At 44.0% G+C, this 21,596-nt stretch overlaps 1 protein-coding gene across 1 annotated transcript; it reads right to left on the minus strand.

Annotated features, from left to right (window-relative positions):
- Positions 1-1,773: 1,773 nt before the first annotated feature.
- Positions 1,774-21,180, minus strand: LOC124037592 (hyaluronidase-4-like). Its single transcript, XM_046352450.1, has 4 exons — positions 20,947-21,180; positions 14,132-15,129; positions 13,679-13,768; positions 1,774-5,061 (listed from the first exon to the last, which is right to left on the minus strand). Exons 2-4 carry the CDS (start codon positions 15,089-15,091, stop codon positions 4,639-4,641), a joined length of 1,473 nt encoding a protein of 490 aa, XP_046208406.1. The 5' UTR covers positions 15,092-15,129; positions 20,947-21,180; the 3' UTR covers positions 1,774-4,638.
- Between the last annotated feature and the right edge of the window lie 416 nt (positions 21,181-21,596).

A 21,596-nucleotide genomic window follows, 5' to 3' on the forward strand; every position in this document is an offset into this window, starting at 1 on the left:
AGTCAGGGGCAGGCAGAGTGGTCAGGCTCAGGGGCAGGCAGATTGGTCAGGCTCAGGGGCAGGCAGAGTGGTCAGGCTCAGGGGCAGGCAGATTGGTCAGGCTCAGGGGCAGGCAGAGTGGTCAGGCTCAGGCTCAGGCAGAGTGGTCAGGCAGGCAGGCTCAGGCTCAGGCTCAGGGGCAGGCAGAGTGGTCAGGCAGGCAGGCTCAGGGGCAGGCAGAGTGGTCAGGCAGGCAGGCTCAGGGGCAGGCAGAGTGGTCAGGCAGGCAGGCTCAGGCTCAGGGGCAGGCAGAGTGGTCAGGCAGGCAGGCTCAGGCTCAGGGGCAGGCAGAGTGGTCAGGCAGGCAGGCTCAGGCTCAGGGGCAGGCAGAGTGGTCAGGCAGGCAGGCTCAGGCTCAGGGGCAGGCAGAGTGGTCAGGCAGGCAGGCTCAGGCTCAGGGGCAGGCAGAGTGGTCAGGCAGGCAGGCTCAGGCTCAGGCAGAGTGGTCAGGCAGGCAGGCTCAGGCTCAGGGGCAGGCAGAGTGGTCAGGCAGGCAGGCTCAGGCTCAGGGGCAGGCAGAGTGGTCAGGCAGGCAGGCTCAGGCTCAGGGGCAGGCAGAGTGGGCAGGCAGGCAGGCTCAGAGTCAGGACAGGCAAAGGTCAAAACCAGGAGAGCGAGAAAAAGAGACTGGGGGAAAACAGGAGCTGAAACAAAATGCTGGTTGACTTGACAAATAGGACATACTGGCAACAGACAAACAGAGAACACATGTATAAGTACCAAGGCATGACAGTTACAGGCTCTGCATACTGTTCAAAGCAGGCCTCTCACCCTGTTCCTAGAGAGCCACCGTCCTGTAGGTTTTCACTCCAACCCTAATCTAGCACACTTGAATCTAATAATAAACTGGATAGTTACAACTGTGATTGGAGCGAAAACCTACTGGAGGGTAGCTCTCTCAGAACAGGGTTTGAGAGCCCTGGTCAAAAGGATAACAAATAATGGGCATATAATTCTAGGCAGAGTCGCAAAGAAAAAGCCATATCTCAGACTGGCCGATAAAAATAAAAGGTTAAGATGGGCAAAATAACACAGACACTGGACAGAGGAACTCTGCCTAGAAGGCCAGCATCCTGGAGTCGCCTCTTCACTGTTAACGTTGAGACTGGTGTTTTACGGGTACTATTTAACGAAGCTGCCAGTTGAGGACTTGTGAGGCATCTGTTTCTCAAGCTAGACACTATAATGTACTTGTCCTCTTACTCAGTTGTGCACCGCGGCCTCCCATTCCTCTTTCTATTCTGGTTAGAGCCAGTTTGCGCTGTTCTGTGAAGGGAGTAGTAGACAGCGCTGTACGAGATCTTCAGTTTCTTGGCAATTTCTCGCATGGAGTAGCCCTTATTTCTCAGAACAAGAATAGACTGACGAGTTTCAGAAGAAAATTATTTGTTTCTGGCTATTTTGAGCCTGTAATCAAACCCAAAAATGCTGATGCTCCAGATACTCACCCACTGTAAAGAAGGTCAGTTGTATTGCTTCTTTATTCAGAACAACATTTTTCAGTTGTGCTAACATAATTGCAAAAGGGTTTTCTCATGATCAATTAGCCTTTTAAAATTACTAACTTGGATTAGCTAACACAACGTGCCATTGGAACACAGGAGTGATGGTTGCTGATAATGGGCCTCTGTACACCTATGTAGATATTCCATTAAAAATCAGCTGTTTCCAGCTACAATATTCATTTACAACATTAACAATGTCTACACTGTATTTCTGATCAATTTGATGTTATTTTAATGGACAAAAAAATGTGCTTTTCTTTCAAAAACAAGGACATTTCTAATTAACCCAAACTTTTGAACGGGAGTGTCTATCAACCAATACAGCTGGTCCTGTACATTTCTGTGAAACTGCTGCTTTTACTGATATCTGGTCTCCTATCTCGTTTCTGCACTCTGGAAAACACAGATGCCCTTCAAGGCACCTGACCTCTGGAGTGTGCCGGGGATATCAGTGTTTGTCTGCAGTTATCAGCCTAACACATTGCGTGTAAGAGAAGGAATGTGTCCTATACACATGCAATAGAATCCAAACTTTAAGGGCCACTTTAAGGGTCACTTTAAGGGTCACTTTCAGGGTCACTTTAAGGGTCACTTTCAGGGCCACTTTAAGGGTCACTTTAAGGGTCACTTTCAGGGCCACTTTAAGGGTCACTTTCAGGGCCACTTTAAGGGTCACTTTCAGGGGCACTTTAAGGGTCACTTTCAGGGCCTGTTAAAGGTCTACTAGGGGCCGATTAAAAAACATTCTCAATGGAGAATCTTCATTGATACGTTGTCAATCGGAAAATAGTCATCCATGTTTATTTCTTGATATCAGCCTACATACAATGTCATTTAATTAAGTTTCTTAGCTTTGAAGCAGAATGTAGAAACAAATTGATGTATCCAAAATGATCGATTTTTTTTATTTTTTTGCAGTTCATCTACATTCAAGCAACACGTGTCATATGTTGCATATATTCCTTGTGTATTTGGTTTACAATCTTGGAATCTTAAGTGCAGTCTAGGCAAAAGCACAACAGGGCTACTATAGCTGAGATGGCTGAGATGATGAAATCATCCACATTGAGATGGATTTGTCTACAGTGAAACCACAGTCAGTAGACACAATGAAATATATTGTATGAACTACTTATATGAGCCACTTGTTCATACACATAAAACATGAACAAAAAGTGAGTAAAGCAATCCAAAAAGAAATGTTGGCGGCTATCAAAATGCTGACATGCCTTATATTGATGCCAAGTCAATTATGACTCTAGCCCTTGGTGCTTCACAGAAAGAACATCTGGAGTACATTTGTACAGTGCCATCGTACATGGGTAAAGAACAACATGAATACAAGATTTGAAACATTTCTGTTCTTTACATTAAAATAACATATATAGTCCATATACATCCTGGTTTTACAGTCTAGTTTAGCATAACAATTGTACATCAAAATGATTTTACAGTTTCACACATTTCAAGAGTAACCTGGGTAGAAAACACTCACTTTGGTGTTGCAAGACAATACCTTGTAACTCTCCTACAGTCAACGACTAACTAAGGAGGACAGGCAAAAGGTGTTGCAAGACAATACCTTGTAACTCTCCTACAGTCAACTACTAACTAAGGAGGACAGGCAAAAGGTGTTGCAAGACAATACCTTGTAACTCTCCTACAGCCAACTACTAACTAAGGAGGACAGGCAAAAGGTGTTGCAAGACAATACCTTGTAACTCTCCTACAGCCAACTACTAACTAAGGAGGACAGGCAAAAGATGTTGCAAGACAATACCTTGTAACTCTCCTACAGTCAACTACTAACTAAGGAGGACAGGCAAAAGGTGTTGCAAGACAATACCTTGTAACTCTCCTACAGTCAACTACTAACTAAGGAGGACAGGCAAAAGGTGTTGCAAGACAATACCTTGTAACTCTCCTACAGTCAACTACTAACTAAGGAGGACAGGCAAAAGGTGTTGCAAGACAATACCTTGTAACTCTCCTACAGTCAACTACTAACTAAGGAGGACAGGCAAAAGGTGTTGCAAGACAATACCTTGTAACTCTCCTACAGTCAACTACTAACTAAGGAGGACAGGCAAAAGGTGTTGCAAGACAATACCTTGTAACTCTCCTACAGTCAACTACTAACTAAGGAGGACAGGCAAAAGGTGTTGCAAGACAATACCTTGTAACTCTCCTACAGTCAACTACTAACTGAGGAGGACAGGCAAAAGGTGTTGACATGACATACCTTGTCTCTTCCTGCTGCTCAGTGTTAACCCCTGCCTACCTGAGCTTTAATGTCAGAGTGATACCTAAAGGCTTTGGGTTCTTTTGAACATACCCCTGTGAATCGATGAGATGTCCAGTTTAAATACAACTTGAACACCAATGTTTGCAAAAAGGTGTGGGAAGGAAACAGCTGGCACCCTCCATAGCGCCTCTGTTACACAATGCTCCTATACGTTGCCTGCTAAACAGTGTTCCCTGTGGAAGGCCTTGGGAAGACCCGAACGTGATGTGGTTCGGAAACTTTTCCATGGATACACCAATTTGTTATAGGCTTTTTCAAATTGCGCTGTGCCAAGGAACTTTTAAAAACTTTATTGTTCCTCCAGTAGTCAAATTAGATCATCCGTTCAAATGAATTAGCATTCAATGATAGCGTACGGTTAAAAACATAATAAACTTTGCCTTGTGGAAATACCAAGCTTATTGCTAGATGAAACTGCACAGTATTAGGGGAGACTGGAGCAAAAAAAGCCCACAGTTTATATTGATCCTAATATTTAGTAAGGCTTAATGAAACCATAAAGTAGGTTTGATGACAGGATAAGCATTTAGGGTGGCAGGTAGCCTAGCAGTTAGAGCATTGGGCCAGTAACTGAAAGGTTGTTAGTTTCAATCCCTGAGCTGACAAGGTGGTACCCTTCAAGTAAAGTGTTACCCATTATAGTGAAGGACCCCAGTTGAAAAATGACACAGCATTGCATGAAAGCAGTGTCCCATGGAAGTGACTTCAAGCTCTGTCTCCCCTACCACAAATAACACACGGCACTTAAAGTGCTATCATCATACAACAGTCCCCACTAAGGATATAAGTTCAATAGGAGGAGCAACACCACCAAGCCAAGGGTGTTCCCAGTTTGTGAAGCAGCACTTTCCCTCTGCTCCTCCTCCCCCTCTCCCCCTCCTCTTCCTCCTCTTCTTCCACCACCTTGTTCAGGCTGTCACACTTCTCCCCGGTGTGTCCCTCATAGCAGTGACAGCGGAACCTCTCGGCCAGTAGTTGGAGCTCGTGCTGCGAGTGCCAGCCAGTGACCATAAAGTCCCCGTCCCCTGAGGGCTGGATGTGGTAGCTGTCTCCGCTCAGGTGGAGGTAGTACGGGGCGTGGAGGTTCCTGCGGACACAGCGGCCGTTGCTCTGGCACAGGAAGTCACTGCAGACCTCTGCAGCCCGTGTCACATTGGTGATGTACTGACCCAGGCGCTGGTTTAGGAAGGACTTCACCTTTGTGCAGTTGTGCTGGAGACGAGAGAGAGAGAGAGAGAGAGAGAGAGAGAGAGAGAGAGAGAGAGAGAGAGAGAGAGAGAGAGAGAGAGAGAGAGAGAGAGATAAAACGAAGAGACACTCAAACAAATAAGGGCATTGTGCAATCCACGATAATCCCTTATATACTTTAGCGCGTTGCCCCATACTGTCATAACTATTCTCTGTTGGTTTTCAGCTATTTTCAACCAACTATTGTCCTCCTTATAGCATTGGTACGTCTTACACCCAGATTCATAAAATGCTTGAAGCTTCAACTCAAGCTTCAAGAGAACTCAGTAAGCAAAATTTAGTTGAAAATACATATTTTAGACTTAATTTCCAGACGTTGACGGTGTATTTTATCTGCTGAATGAAAGGTGAAAATACTTATTTTCCGGATGCTGAAAATACTTGTTTTCTGACCGTTGCAATCAAGTGCATTTGAGGTGCTGAATGAAAGGAGAAAATACAAAGACGTAAAAAATATGTATTTTCCAGACATCGAAAACAGATCATTTACAGATATTGAAATAAGTATTTTGTGGCCAAATTTCAACTGCACATACATTATCAATGGCAATCTGTTGATGAGCAAGACAATCTGTTGATGAGCAAGACAATCTGTTGATGAGCAAGACAATCTGTTGATGAGCAAGACAATCTGTTGATGAGCAAGACAATCTGTTGATGAGCAAGACACGAAACACAAATTGCTCCTGTAATCCGCTCTGTTTAAGAGTGTCTGCTAAAATGTAATGTAAATATAAACTGTGCAGTACTGTGATGTTCAAACTTGTTAAATATAGCCTAGACGTCTATGATTCGGTTGGACAGACCACATTTGTACCTGTTTGGGGGTGGAGCTCATTATAATAATACCCAGCATGCGTTTGCAAGTGTTTGTTTTTACATTTACAATAATGTAATACATTTAATGTTGCAATCTTCATTTTGATTATCTTTCCTATTTTAAGAGGCATTATATCACACTAATAATTTATTAAGCAAACAAGTACAAATGGGGTCTGTCCAACCGAATCATAGACGTCTAGGCTATATTTCACAAGTTTGTTTATTCCATGTGTAACTCTGTGTTGTTGTCTGTGTTCAACAAGATATAGTCCTGACACAAATCTAGGGTTGCTAGATGATGCGGCACCCAGTCGTTCGTTCTTTTTGTTCTGTATCTATACACACGATCCAGTCGTTCATTCTTTTTGTTCTGTATCTATACACACGATCCAGTCGTTCATTCTTTTTGTTCTGTATCTATACACACGATCCAGTCGTTCATTCTTTTTGTTCTGTATCTATAGACACGATCCAGTCGTTCATTCTTTTTGTTCTGTATCTATGGACACGATCCAGTCGTTCATTCTTTTTGTTCTGTATCTATAGACATGATCCAGTCGTTCATTCTTTTTGTTCTGTATCTATACACACGATCCAGTCGTTCATTCTTTTTGTTCTGTATCTATGGACACGATCCAGTCGTTCATTCTTTTTGTTCTGTATCTATAGACATGATCCAGTCGTTCATTCTTTTTGTTCTGTATCTATACACACGATCCAGTCGTTCATTCTTTTTGTTCTGTATCTATAGACACGATCCAGTCGTTCATTCTTTTTATTCTGTATCTATAGACACGATCCAGTCTTTCATTCTTTTTGTTCTGTATCTATAGACACGATCCAGTCGTTCGTTCTTTTTGTTCTGTATCTATAGACACGATCCAGTCGTTCGTTCTTTTTGTTCTTTATCTACAGACACGATCCAGTCGTTCGTTCTTTTTGTTCCTTATCTATGGACACGATCCAGTCGTTCATTCTTTTTGTTCTGTATCTATAGATACGATCCAGTCGTTCATTCTTTTTGTTCTGTATCTATAGACACGATCCAGTCTTTCATTCTTTTTGTTCTGTATCTATAGACACGATCCAGTCGTTCATTCTTTTTGTTCTGTATCTATAGACACGATCCAGTCGTTCATTCTTTTTGTTCTGTATCTATAGACACGATCCAGTCGTTCATTCTTTTTGTTCTGTATCTATAGACACGATCCAGTCGTTCATTCTTTTTGTTCTGTATCTATAGACACGATCCAGTTGTTCATTCTTTTTGTTCTGTATCTATAGACACGATCCAGTCGTTCATTCTTTTTGTTCTGTATCTATAGACACGATCCAGTCGTTCATTCTTTTTGTTCTGTATCTATAGACACGATCCAGTCTTTCATTCTTTTTGTTCTGTATCTATAGACACGATCCAGTCGTTCGTTCTTTTTGTTCTGTATCTATACACACGATCCAGTCATTCGTTCTTTTTGTTCTGTATCTATACACACGATCCAGACGTTCGTTCTTTTTGTTCTGTATCTATAGACACGATCCAGTCGTTCATTCTTTTTGTTCTGTATCTATGGACACGATCTAGTCTTTCATTCTTTTTGTTCTGTATCTATAGACACGATGTCATGTTTGTCATTTATTATCATGTCTTGTCCCTGTGCTCCCCATGCTATTCGTTTCCCTCTGCTGGTCTTATTTGGTTCTTTCCCTCCTATCCCTCTCTCTCCCCCTCCCTCTCTCACTCTCTCGCTCTCTCTTCTCTCTATCGTTCCGTTCCTGCTCCCAGCTGTTCCTATTCCCCTAATCATCATTTAGTCTTCCCACACCTGTTCCCGATCCTTTTCCCCTGATTAGACTCCCTATTTATTCCTTTGTGATCCGTTCCTGTTCCGTCGGTTCCTTGTTTTGTATTCCATGCTGTAATTGCGTTTCGCCCTGTCCTGTCGTGTTTTTTGCCGTGATTGTGTATCACCCTGTCCTGTCGTGTTTTGTGCCTTCTTCAGACGCTGCGTGTGAGCAGGTGTCTCAGTTGACTCGGCCTGCGCCTACCCGGCGACCTGCAGTCTGTGGCCGCTTCTCCAGTTGTTTTCCCTCTACTATCTAGAGGATTTCAGTTATTCGGTTTTGAGCATTAATAAACTCTGTTTCTGTTAAGTCGCGTTTGGGTCCTCCTTCACCTGCATGACAGAAGGAACCGACCAAAGAATGGACCCAGCGACTTCTGACGCTCGTTACACTGCCGTCGAGATCCAAGGAGCCATGCTCGGCAGACACGAGCAGGAATTGTCCGCTGCTCGCCAGGCCGTGGAAAACCTGGCTGCTCAGGTTTCCGACCTCTCTGGACAGTTCCAGAGTCTTCTCGTGCCACCTGTTACTTCCTGGCCTGCCGAGCCTCCAGAACCTAGGGTTAATAACCCACCTTGCTACTCCGGGCAGCCCACTGAGTGCCGCTCCTTTCTCACGCAGTGTGAGATTGTGTTCTCTCTCCAACCCAACACATACTCTAGAGAGAGAGCTCGGGTTGCTTACGTCATCTCACTCCTCACTGGCCGGGCTCGAGAATGGGGCACAGCTATCTGGGAGGCAAGGGCTGTTTGCTCTAACGATTTCAGAACTTTAAAGAGGAGATGATTCGGGTTTTTGACCGTTCAGTTTTTGGTGGGGAGGCTTCTAGGGCCCTGGCTTCCTTATGCCAAGGTGAACGGTCCATAACGGATTATTCCATTGAGTTTCGCACTCTTGCTGCCTCTAGTGAGTGGAACACAAAGCCGGCGCTGCTCGCTCGTTTTCTGGAGGGACTCCACGCAGTGGTTAAGGATGAGATTCTCTCCCGGGAGGTTCCTTCCGATGTGGACTCTTTGATTGCTCTCGCCATCCGCATAGAACGACGGGTAGATCTTCGTCACCGGGCTCGTGGAAGAGAGCTCGCATCAACGGTGTTTCCCTGCTCCGCATCGCAACCATCTCCCTCCTCTGGCTTTGAGACTGAGCCCATGCAGCTGGGAGGGATTCGCATCTCGAATAAGGAGAGGGAACGGAGGATCACCAACCGCCTGTGCCTCTATTGCGGAGTTGCTGGACATTTTGTTAATTCTTGTCCAGTAAGAGGCCAGAGCCCATCAGTAAGCGGAGGGCTACTGGTGAGCGCTACTACTCAGTCCTCTTCATCTAGATCTTGTACTACTATGTCGGTCCATCTACGCTGGACCGGTTTGCTACATGCAGTGCCTTGATTGACTCTGGGGCTGAGGGTTGTTTCATGGACGAAGCATGGGTTCGGAAACATAACATTCCTTTCAGACCGTTAGACAAGCCTACGCCCATGTTTGCCTTAGATGGTAGTCATCTTCCCAGTATCAAATTTGAGACACTACCTTTAACTCTCACAGTATCTGGTAACCACAGTGAGACTATTTCTTTTTGATTTTCCGTTCACCGTTTACACCTGTTGTTTTGGGTCATCCCTGGCTAGTATGTCATAATCCTTCTATTAATTGGTCTAGTAATTCTATCCTATCCTGGAACGTTTCTTGTCATGTGAGGTGTTTAATGTCTGCCATCCCTCCCGTTTCTTCTCTCCCTACTTCTCAGGAGGAACCTGGCGATTTGACAGGAGTGCCGGAGGAATATCATGATCTGCGCACGGTCTTCAGTCGGTCCCGAGCCAACTCCCTTCCTCCTCACCGGTCGTATGATTGTAGTATTGATCTCCTTCCAGGGACCACGCCTCCTCGAGGTAGACTATACTCTCTGTCGGCTCCCGAACGTAAGGCTCTCGAGGATTATTTGTCTGTGTCTCTTGACGCCGGTACCATAGTGCCTTCTTCTTCTCCGGCCGGGGCGGGGTTCTTTTTGTTAAGAAGAAGGACGGTACTCTGCGCCCCTGCGTGGATTATCGAGGGCTGAATGACATAACGGTTAAGAATCGTTATCCGCTTCCCCTTATGTCATCAGCCTTTCTGCAGGAGCCAGGTGCTTTACTAAGTTGGACCTTCTAACGCTTACCATCTCGTGCGCATCAGAGAGGGGGACGAGTGGAAAACGGCGTTTAACACTCCGTTAGGGCATTTTGAGTACCGGGTTCTGCCGTTCGGTCTCGCCAATGCGCCAGCTGTTTTTCAGGCATTAGTTAATGATGTTCTGAGAGACATGCTGAACATTTTTGTTTTTGTCTATCTTGACGATATCCTGATTTTTTCTCCGTCACTCGAGATTCATGTTCAGCACGTTCGACGTGTTCTACAGCGCCTTTTAGAGAATTGTCTCTACGTAAAGGCTGAGAAGTGCTCTTTCATGTCTCCTCCGTTACTTTTCTCGGTTCCGTTATTTCCGCTGAAGGCATTCAGATGGATTCCGCTAAGGTCCAAGCTGTCAGTGATTGGCCCGTTCCAAGGTCACGTGTCGAGTTGCAGCGCTTTTTGGTTTCGCTAATTTCTATCGGCGTTTCATTCGTAATTTCCAAGTTGCTGCCCCTCTCACAGCTCTTACTTCTGTCAAGACGTGTTTTAAGTGGTCCGGTTCCGCCCAGGGAGCTTTTGATCTTCTAAAAGAACGTTTTACGTCCGCTCCTATCCTCGTTACTCCTGACGTCACTAGACAATTTATTGTCGAGGTTGACGCTTCAGAGGTAGGCGTGGGAGCCATTCTATCCCAGCGCTTCCAGTCTGACGATAAGGTTCATCCTTGCGCTTATTTTTCTCATCGCCTGTCGCCATCTGAGCGCAACTATGATGTGGGTAACCGTGAACTGCTCGCCATCCGCTTAGCCCTAGGCGAATGGCGACAGTGGTTGGAGGGGGCGACCGTTCCTTTTCGTTTGGACAGACCATAAGAACCTTGAGTACATCCGTTCTGCCAAACGACTTAATGCCCGTCAAGCTCGTTGGGCGTTGTTTTTCGCTCGTTTCGAGTTTGTGATTTCTTACCGTCCGGGTAGCAAGAACACCAAGCCTGATGCCTTATCCCGTCTGTTTAGTTCTTCTGTGGCTTCTACTGATCTCGAGGGGATTCTTCCTTATGGGCGTGTTGTCGGGTTGACAGTCTGGGGAATTGAAAGACAGGTTAAGCAAGCACTCACGCACACTGCGTCGCCGCGCGCTTGTCCTAGTAACCTCCTTTTCGTTCCTGTTTCCACTGTCTGGCTGTTCTTCAGTGGGCTCACTCTGCCAAGTTAGCTGGTCATCCCGGTGTTCGAGGCACTCTTTTCTATTCGCCAGCGCTTTTGGTGGCCGACTCAGGAGCGTGACACGCGCCGTTTCGTGGCTGCGTGTTCAGACTGCGCGCAGAAGAAGTCTGGTAATTTTTTTTCTGCTTCTGCTCCTGGTCTTGCTGGGTCTCAGTCTGTTCCCTGCCATCGCATCTCTCCTGTTCTTGTCCCTGCCCTTGCTGTGTCTCAGTCTGTCCCTAGTTCTCATTTTTTTTTTAGAGTAGTACCCTAGTTTCCCTTTTTATCGTTTTTCGTTACGGTCCTGAGGAGAGGAGTTGGGTTCTTTCTCGGGACGTGCTGGACCGTTTGATCTATGATTTCCTCCGTTGCTGCCAGTGTTCCTCCTCGAGAGCGCCAGGAGGCGCTCGGTGAGTGGGGGTACTGTCATGTTTGTCATTTATTATCATGTCTTGTCCCTGTGCTCCCCATGCTATTCGTTTCCCTCTGCTGGTCTTATTTGGTTCTTTCCCTCCTATCCCTCTCTCTCCCCCTCCCTCTCTCACTCTCTCGCTCTCTCTTCTCTCTATCGTTCCGTTCCTGCTCCCAGCTGTTCCTATTCCCCTAATCATCATTTAGTCTTCCCACACCTGTTCCCGATCCTTTTCCCCTGATTAGACTCCCTATTTATTCCTTTGTGATCCGTTCCTGTTCCGTCGGTTCCTTGTTTTGTATTCCATGCTGTAATTGCGTTTCGCCCTGTCCTGTCGTGTTTTTGCCGTGATTGTGTATCACCCTGTCCTGTCGTGTTTTGTGCCTTCTTCAGACGCTGCGTGTGAGCAGGTGTCTCAGTTGACTACGGCCTGCGCCTACCCGTAGCGACCTGCAGTCTGTGGCCGCTTCTCCAGTTGTTTTCCCCTCTACTATCTAGAGGATTTCAGTTATTCGGTTTTGAGCATTAATAAACTCTGTTTCTGTTAAGTCGCGTTTGGGTCCTCCTTCACCTGCATGACACACGATCCAGTCGTTCATTCTTTTTGTTCTGTATCTATAGACACGATCCAGTCTTTCATTCTTTTTGTTCTGTATCCATAGACACGATCCAGTCGTTCGTTCTTTTTGTTCTGTATCTATACACACGATCCAGTCGTTCGTTCTTTTTGTTCTGTATCTATACACACGATCCAGACGTTCGTTCTTTTTGTTCTGTATCTATAGACACGATCCAGTCGTTCATTCTTTTTGTTCTGTATCTATAGACACGATCCAGTCGTTCATTCTTTTTGTTCTGTATCTATAGACACGATCCAGTCGTTCATTCTTTTTGTTCTGTATCTATAGACACGATCCAGTCGTTCATTATTTTTGTTCTGTATCTATGGACAAGATCCAGTCGTTCATTCTTTTTGTTCTGTATCTACAGACACGATCCAGTCGTTCATTCTAAATGTTCTGTATCTATAGACACGATCCAGTCGTTCATTCTAAATGTTCCATTGCCATACTGACTGGCAAAGTTCTTTTCCCTTGCCTGCTAGCTAGCAAACTACGGTTAATTTACAGTCATGTCAAAAAGTGCAGCCAGAATAACAGCAAAGTAGCTGCATTTGCATTTGCATTTGTTTAAACTGTTTTCTAGTGAAGATGGAACAGAGGAAATAGGCATTTCAACATCATAGATTCAGCCAGTGGTAACTTGTGAAACAGACACTGGCTGGAATGCGGTTTTAACCAATCAGCATTCTGGATTAGATCCACCCTTGTATAATTCATTACAGTACAGTATAGTTTAATTCCGTAGAGTACAGTGGGGTACAAAACAGTACACTATACTTTACTTTTCTATACTTTACTGTTCCTTAATTTGCTCTACTGTACTGCAATGTATTGTACTCTACTTTTCATCAATGTACTGTATTGTACGGTCTGGTCCAAACTGGACCGGATTAAATCTGAACCAATTATAGATGTCTATGTTTGGGCCAATTCCAGGGTGATCTGGACCGGACCAAATCTGAACCAATTATAAACGTCTGTTTGGGCCAAATATAGGCAAGTCCGGAACAGACATCTGTGGCCGGAGAAATCAAGGCTGGTCCAGACCTGACAAAATCTGAACCATAGATGTCTATGTTTGGCTAAAATAAAGTTGAGACCAAAAATCTGCATCCTTGTACGCTGAAAACAAGGCCAGTCCAGACTGCACCAAAAAAAAGACATCCAAAAGACATCTCCATTGGTAAATGCTTAGTGGGAAGAATGTTTGGAATACATTTAGGAATACATTACATTTCTTCGATGTACACAGGCCTTGGAGGTGTTGACTTTAAACTTTAAAATGAAGTCCAAACAGAATGAAATAGCAAGCACATTATTTTCATAGCTTTAATTCATGATTTGTCTTTGTCAGAGCTGTTCATTGCCAGTAGTTGGAGCTCGTGCTCGTTCCGAGCCTTTTTGGCTCTTCTCTATTACATTTACATTTACATTTAAGTCATTTAGCAGACGCTCTTATCCAGAGCGACTTACAAATTCTATTCTAGCTTGTCTTACACTTGGATTGTCTAACTATAATGCAAATGATATAAAATAACAGTAAAGATGGAGAATCAGACTCACTCTGGATGAGGTGAGGTTGAGGTCTCCCCAGATCACAAAACCAGCTGCACCAAGAGCAGCACTCTCCCCAATGGTGTGGATCAAGTCGTTCTGCAATACACATACAGACACACAGAAAGGATAATTCCACCACATTTTCAACTTTTTTAAGCAGCCACAAGATGGTGCTAATGTCTCCTCAGGAAAAGCATAATTGCCTGCACACAACTGATGATGCAGTACTCTAAGTAGGGTTGACTGCTGAGGGGAAAACAAATTAGTGTAGGTTAAAGAATGCCAAAAATAAATTATTCCCAGTCAAAAAAATTATGTCTAAACTGATCCTGTCTGTAAAGCATTACAAAGCTTTGTAGTATCAACTAATAATCAGTGAATTACCAGTCCCATTGGGATAATGTAGGATGAAAAGCATTTGATTTTAGACCTTTGGGTTACTAAGTGTGGCAGTCTTACCATGGTGAGGAAGGCCATTGCCTCGTCTCTGTAGCCCAGGCGTGTGTACACAAATGTAGGCAGATCATAGCCGTGTGAGGTGAGCCCAGCTATCCTCAGAGATTCCAGCACCCTAAACTGGGAGAAATGGAGATTGCTGACACTGTCTGTTTGGCTCTTCCTGATAGCCACTGAGGGAAACAGTGCTGTGCTGCTATTCCACAACCAGAGCAGTTCGTCATTACGCAGGCTCTCCAGCAGAGGGCAGGAGCCTGTGTAGTTGTGCTCATACAGGTTGTAGTTGTGGCAGTCCGGATAGAGGTAGAAGCCCCAGAGTCCGTTGGGGCGAAGGAACGTCCCTAGCTGGACAGTCTTCTGCATGAACGCCCGGGCACTCTTCTCAAAGCGTTTGCTCGCCAGCTCTTCGATTTGTGATGAAGTCACGTTAACATAGGCCTGTGTGATCAGCTCCCGGGACTTCCGCCGGTAAATGTCTTTCTTGTGCCAGTTGCGGTTCCACTGTGGGCGCCAGTACTCCCAGTCAATGACCGCCAGACCGGCAAAGTCCTCCGAGGGGATAAAATGGTTGATATCCCTGTAGGCCTTGAGGAGATGGTCATTCATGTTGCAGTTTTGGGGCAGGCCTCCATTGATAGGGATGCTGTGGTCTGTGTAGAAAGGGTAGAGGCCCAGCCGGTTGGCATAGAAAATGGTAACGTTCTGGCCAGTGTGGACGGCCCGCGGACTGCCACTAATGTGGAAGAGGTGCTCCAGGTTGGTGTGGACGTTGTACTTGACAGTGCACAGGTCCAGCGGTGCGTTCCAGGCAGCGATGAAGGGCTTGCGGCCCACCAGGGGCAGTTTGGCAGGCTTCTGGCTGAAGGCGGCATGAAAGAAAAGCAGGAGCCAGGAACAGGTGAGGGCGCAGGCCACAGGCACGGCGTGGTGAGGTTGGCCACTTCCGACGGGCACCATGAGCATCCTGGAGCTTGGGTCAATGGGTAGGGCTGTCAAACATCCTGAAGAGAGAAAATGGAAGAGAGAGAGTGAATGATACAGACAGAAGAAGGACAGAGAGTGAAATGGTGTGAGAGAGAGTGAACAGTATAGAAGAATGATGGAGAGAGAAAGAGTGGATGAGGAAGAGAGAGAGAGAGAAAGAGAGGCAGAGTGAGTGAGAGAGAAGGAGAAAGGAAGAGAGAGGACATTAGGGATTATAGATGAGGGGTCATTTTATCATATAGTGTTTCATATAGTGTTTCACAACAATGCTTGTGAAAAAAAAATGACAATTTTAATTTACGATCTGTAGAAACTATGCGAATAGAAATGTTCAGAACCTTTGTGAAACATCACAGCACATTGGGAAAATATATGGCAGCTGGAAATCAAAACTGGATGGTTTTCAGAGACAGATGGGAGAGGACAAACAAAATATAACTAAAGTTAAATATACTGTGCATAAAATGAATATACAGTTGAAGTTGGATGTTTACATACACCGTCGCCAACTACATTTATACTCCGTTTTTCACAATTCCTGAGATGTAATCCTAGTAAACAAATCCCTGTCTTAGGTCAGTTAGGATCAACACTTGATTTAAAGAAAGTGAAATGTCAGAATAAGTAGAGTAGAGAGAATAACTTATTTCAGCTTTTATTTCTTGCATCACATTTCCAGTGAGTTAGCAGTTTACATACAGTCAATTCGTATTTGGTAGTATTGCCATCAAATTGTTTAACTTGGGTCACACGTTTCGGGTAGCCTTCCACAAACTTCCCACAAGGAGTTGGGTGAATTTTGGCCCATTCCTCCTGACAGAGCTGGTGTAACTGAGTCAGGGTTGTAGGCCTCCTTGCAAGCACATGATTTTTCAATTCTGCCCTCAAATTGTCTATAGGATTGAGATCAGGGCCTTGTGATGGCCACTCCAATGCCTTGACTTTGTTGTCCTTAAGCCATTTTGCCAGAACTTTGGAAATATGCTTGAGGTCATTGTCCATTTGGAAGACCCATTTGCGACCAAGCTTTAACTTCCTGACTGACGTCTTGAGATGTAGCTTCAATATATCCACTTAATTTTCCTTCCTCATGATGCCATCTATTTTGTGAAGTGCACCAGTCCCTCCTGCAGCAAAGCACCCCCACAACATGATGCTGCCACCCCCGTGCTTCACGGTTGGGATGTTGTTCTTTGGCTTGCAAGCCTCCCTATTATTCTTCCAAACATAATGATGATCATTATAGACAAACAATTCTATTTTTGTTTCATCAGACCAGAGGACATTTCCCCAAAAAGTACGATCTTGTCCCCATGTGCAGTTGCAAACCGTAGTCTGGCTTTTTTTATGGCAGTTTTGAAGCAGTGACTTCTTCCTTGCTGAGCGGCCATTCAGGTTATGTTTTATAGGACTTGTTTTACTTTTATACCTTTTATACCTGTATACCAGCATCTTCACAAGGTCCTTTGTTGTTGTTCAGGGATTGATTTGCACTTTTCACACCAAAGTATGTTCATCTCTAGGAGACAGAACGCATCTCCTTCCTGAGCGGTGTGACGGCTGCATGGTCCCATGGTGTTTATACTTGCGTACTATTGTTTGTAGAGGTGAATGAGGTACTTTCAGGCATTTGGAAATTTATCCCAAGGATGAACCAGTCTTGTGGAGGTCATAGGCTGATTTCTTCTGATTTTCCCATGATGTCAAGTAAAGAGGCACTGAGTTTGAATGTAGGCCTTGAAATTCATTCACAGGTACACCTCCAATTGACTCAAATGATGTCAATTAGCCTATCAGAAGCTTGTAAAGCCATGACATAATTTTCTGGAATTTTCCAAGCTGTTTACAGGCACAGTCAACTTAGTGTATGTGAACTTCTGACCTGCTGGAATTGTGATACAGTGAATTTTACGTGAAATAATCTGTCTGTGAACAATTGTTGGAAAAATGACTTGTGTCATGCACAAAGTAGATGTCCTAAGCGACTTGCCAAAACTATAATTTATTAACAAGAATTGTGTGGAGTGGTTGAAAAACGAGTTTTAATGACTCCAACCTAAGTGTGTGTAAACTTCCGACTTCAACTGTAGTATGTATGAGCTGGAAGTAGAAGCCTAAGTATTGTTGTCCATTAGTTTACTTCAATTAGGGGAGGGATGGTAGATAAGGGGAAAATAATATAGAAGGAAAATATATTTAAAATAGATATATATTTAATATAATATATATGGGGGATTGGAAATTATGCAGACAATTACATTGCTAGAAGTCACAATCTAACTGCAAGATTAAAGCTGATCTACCCCCCCCCCCAAAAGAAATAACACTAACATTTACTAAGTGCAACCCGTTTTGAAATATTGCTAGGATTCAATGCCTTTTGCAGATGTTATTGTGTACATATAGTATAATAACATGACAAAAATAGCCTTTTCCAAGAGGAGGCAAGCAACCACAGTTGTATATTGGAAGAAGCGTGTAAGTTTGGCCGACTGTCAAATTGAACGATTTATCTTCCAGCCCGGAACCCGCAGACCTCTCTGGTAGCAATTAAGATAAGATTTTGTTGATGACTGTGGTTTACATGGAAGCCTACTGACCAACATCAACAACTTCTAAAACTGAACTGTTTTTAAGTATCTGTTCTAGCCAATGACAGCTCATCTACAATTCATCCCTGCATACCTCACTTAGAGTTTAAAGATGTTGGAACTTCTATTGGACCAAGAACTCTGACTGTAAACTCAAATGTGAACTTAAAGTGATTTGTAGGAGACACAGTGAGAAAATATTTTTCCATTTCACTGTTCATTTAAAGGGATAGTTCGATTTTGGCAAAATCAGTCAGAACAGTCAGAACTTGTGGATACCATTATTATGTCTCTGTGCACTATGAAGGAAGTTCGAGGTAGTTTTGCAAGCCAATGCTAACTAGCATTAGCGCATTGTCTGGAAGTCTATGGGTATGTGTTAGCATGCTTCATACTGGACACAGAGACATACAAATGGTATCCACAAGTTCATCTAACTCTGGGGAAGTAGATAAAGGGCCTAATTGTCAAAATCCCTACATATCCCTTAAAGGTAACATGCAGATGTTTTTATCTCACTATCAAATCATTTTTTGATAGCAATTAAGTACCTTACTTTGACTCTTTACTTAGCAAAGAACAATTTCCCAAGCAAGAATTTTGCTAGGACTGTCTGGGAGTGGTCTGAGAGGGGAGTAGAAAACTGAAAAGTAGCTGTTATTGGTAGAGGTTTGTAACTCTCTTTCTTATTGGTCTATTGACTAAATTGTCGCCTGGTGATGTCACCAGGCAGGCCAAAACTCCATCCCCTCAAAACAGGCAGACATTTCAGGTGGTCTTTTCAAACAGCTCTTACACTAAAAGGGAATTAACATAATTTTCACAATTTTAGAGTATTATTCAAACATTATAGTGTGGAAATATATGTAAAATACATGAAAATTATTTTTGTTGACTGCCATGGGCCTTTAAAACAGTACATTTCGAAATATGTTTTAACAGCACCTGACATTGCCAGGGGTACTGGGAGAGGGGGATTAAGAAATGCTGAGCTAATCTACAGTACTGTTTTGTTTTGGTTTGAGTTGGATCCTTCCTTGCTGGATGGCTAAAACAACTGAGGGGCTAGAGTCACTCTGTGCTATCTGGTGTAATTCTCCTGTTTATCTGGTGTCCATTGTGATCGTAAGTATGCCCCCTCTTATTCTCCCATCACTCTCTCTCTCTCTCCACTCTCGGAGGACCTGAGCCCTAGGACCATTGCTCAGGACTACCTGGCCTGATGACTTCTGGCTGTCCCTGTCACCAGTCCACCTGGTCATGCTGCTGATCCAGTTTCTGCTGTTCTGCCTCGACTATGGAACCCGGATCTGTTTACCGGACGCGCTAACTTATCCCGGACCAGCTGTTTCGGCCCTCCCTCTCCCTCTCTCTCTGCCGCACCTGCTGTCTCAACCTCTTAATGCTCGACTATGAAAAGTCAACTGACATTTACACCTGAGGTACTGATCTGCACCCTCTATAACCACTGTTATTTGACCCTGCTGGTCATCGATCTGGCCTTAATGGCCATGTACTCTTATAATCTCCACTGGGCACAGGCAGAAGAGGACTGGTCACCACTCAGAGCCTTGTTCCTCTCTAGATTTCTTCCTAGGTTCCTGCCTTTATAGAGAGGTTTTCCTAGCCACATGCATTTGCATTGCTTGCTGTTTGGGGTTTTAGGCTGTGCTTCTGTTAAAGTGACATCTGCTGATGTAAAAATGGATTTTATCAATACATTGAGAGAGAGAGAAAGAAAGAAAGAAAATGAAAGCAAATAGAAAGAGAGGGTAGAGGAAGAGAGAGTGTGGCGGAGAGAAAGACATACAGTATAATGCAACACCTCAGGTTGTGCCAGAACCTTCACCCCGCGGTGAACCTACAGGAAGCAGCCCAAACATTGTCAACACAATCTGTCAGTCCTGCAGTGTGTCTGGCTCATCTCTCTGCTTGTGTGGGGGCATAACTCATCCCTCGTCACTATTATCCCAGAGCCAGAGAAGCGCTTTATCCGTGAGCCAAAATCCCCTCCGGTATTCAGGTATCTAATTCTCCCCCCAAAGGCCTCTCATTCTCATCTCTATAGGAGGCATTCTTACTGTTTGGTTTTAATTATGTGAAGAGAAGATTAAAAAATAGGCAACCCTAAACAAAATGGATGTTTTATAGGGGTTGTAATGTAATTTAATTCCGCTTGTCTCGCCAGCCTCGCTCCCACCGCTAAACTTTGAAATGTCTCTTTTATGTTCGTCATTAAATCAAATCAAATCAAATTTTATTTGTCACATACACATGGTTAGCAGATGTTAATGTGAGTGTAGCGAAATGCTTGTGCTTCTAGTTCCGACAATGCAGTAATAACCAACAAGTAATCTAACTAACAATTCCAAAACTACTACCTTATACACACAAGTGGAAAGGGATAAAGAATATGTACATAAAGATATATGAATGAGTGATGGTACAGAGCGGCATAGGCAAGATACAGTAGATGGTATCGAGTACAGTATATACATATGAGATGAGTATGTAAACAAAGTGGCATAGTTAAAGTGGCTAGTGATACATGTATTACATAAAGATGCAGTAGATGATAGAGTACAGTATATACGTATACATATGAGATGAAGAATGTAGGGTATGTAAACATTATATTAGGTAGCATTGTTTAAAGTGGCTAGTGATATATTTTACATCATTTCCCATCATTAAGTGTGAACATGAACAATGATGGCAAACATGAAAAGATGGGGTAGACAGCCAGTCCAATTCTGATCTTTTTTTCAGTAATTGACCAATCACATAATATCTTTTATTTTTCAGATTCTGATCTGATTGGTCAAAAGAACAAATAGTGAAAAAAATATATCCGAAATTTGGCTGCTTGTCTAAACGCAGCCTACGGGTGAACATTCCAGGTCAGACACAGCACCTTGACTGGCACAAAAACATAACTTTAAAAAATACCTATTACTGGGTAATGAGTGTTTCTCAAGAGTGAAGGAAACCCAACATTATAGGCAAAAATTGTCTCCAGCATTGTTCAGATTGTTTGTGTCCAGTCCTATAGATAAGAGCTATTGGTCAGACACAGCCCCTTGACAGGCACAAAAACATAACTTATTATGTTAAAACTCCTATTCACGCTGCTGTTGTGCCATTAGTTTGAAAGCTGTTTAGTAAAAGCTATTTTGTTCCTTTTATATTATGTGGTTTGTGTGAGAGAATGTCAGAATCTGACGAATCAGAGAGATCTCTCACCTGTAGATCCTGTACGGTGACCATCACATCAGCCAATCCCGGGGAGAGGGGGGTGGGGGCAGGGGGTGGGGCACAGGAATTGTGCCCCTCTTCATCTGTCCTACACTCTAGTATTCCTTGACTCTGTCTGACACACAATCCAAACACCACACTTATATAGTGTAAAGGAAGAGAGAGCAAGAGGGAGAGAGAGAAAGAAAGAGAGTTAAAGAGAGAGAGAGTTTCCTGTGAGGGAGGAGAAACCACCACTGAGCTCGAACTAACACCACAACAGAGCGATTAGAGTAGGGAAGGAGAGGGGAGTGGAGGAGGAGGGAGGAGAGAATGATGGAGGGAGGGTATAGCCTTAAAGAAATTACATTAAAAACTGATCTGAATGTGTAAGTCTGATCATCTCTGGCACGTCTTATGCTCGTGTGTGTGTGTGCGTGTGTGTGGCCACATGTGCGCGTGTGCATGTGTGCGTGGCTGAGGGTCTCCTGTCTCCTGGCTCTCATGTGACCAAGTGTGTGTTAATGTAGCAGAACTTTCCAGCCTTTATACCATCTAGTCTACGGCAATGTGCTTTGCAAGTTATGCATGCTACTTTTAGTGTGTCATTGATTTGATTCAATGCTATTGCATAACCACACACTCATTTAACTTGGCTT

This window comes from Oncorhynchus gorbuscha, linkage group LG06 (assembly GCF_021184085.1).
Source record: "Oncorhynchus gorbuscha isolate QuinsamMale2020 ecotype Even-year linkage group LG06, OgorEven_v1.0, whole genome shotgun sequence".
In the NCBI taxonomy this organism is placed as follows: Eukaryota; Metazoa; Chordata; class Actinopteri; order Salmoniformes; family Salmonidae; genus Oncorhynchus; species Oncorhynchus gorbuscha.

Bases quoted from the DNA above. Each gene is read 5' to 3' on its own strand.
- LOC124037592 (XM_046352450.1), bottom strand. From the start codon at position 15,091: ATGCTCATGGTGCCCGTCGGAAGTGGCCAACCTCACCACGCCGTGCCT. The intron at 13,769-14,131 runs GTAAGACTGCCA...TGTGTATTGCAG, and splicing joins CAATGGCCTTCCTCACCATG to AACGACTTGATCCACACCAT. The intron at 5,062-13,678 runs GTGAGTCTGATT...TCTCGTCTCCAG, and splicing joins TCAACCTCACCTCATCCAGA to CACAACTGCACAAAGGTGAA.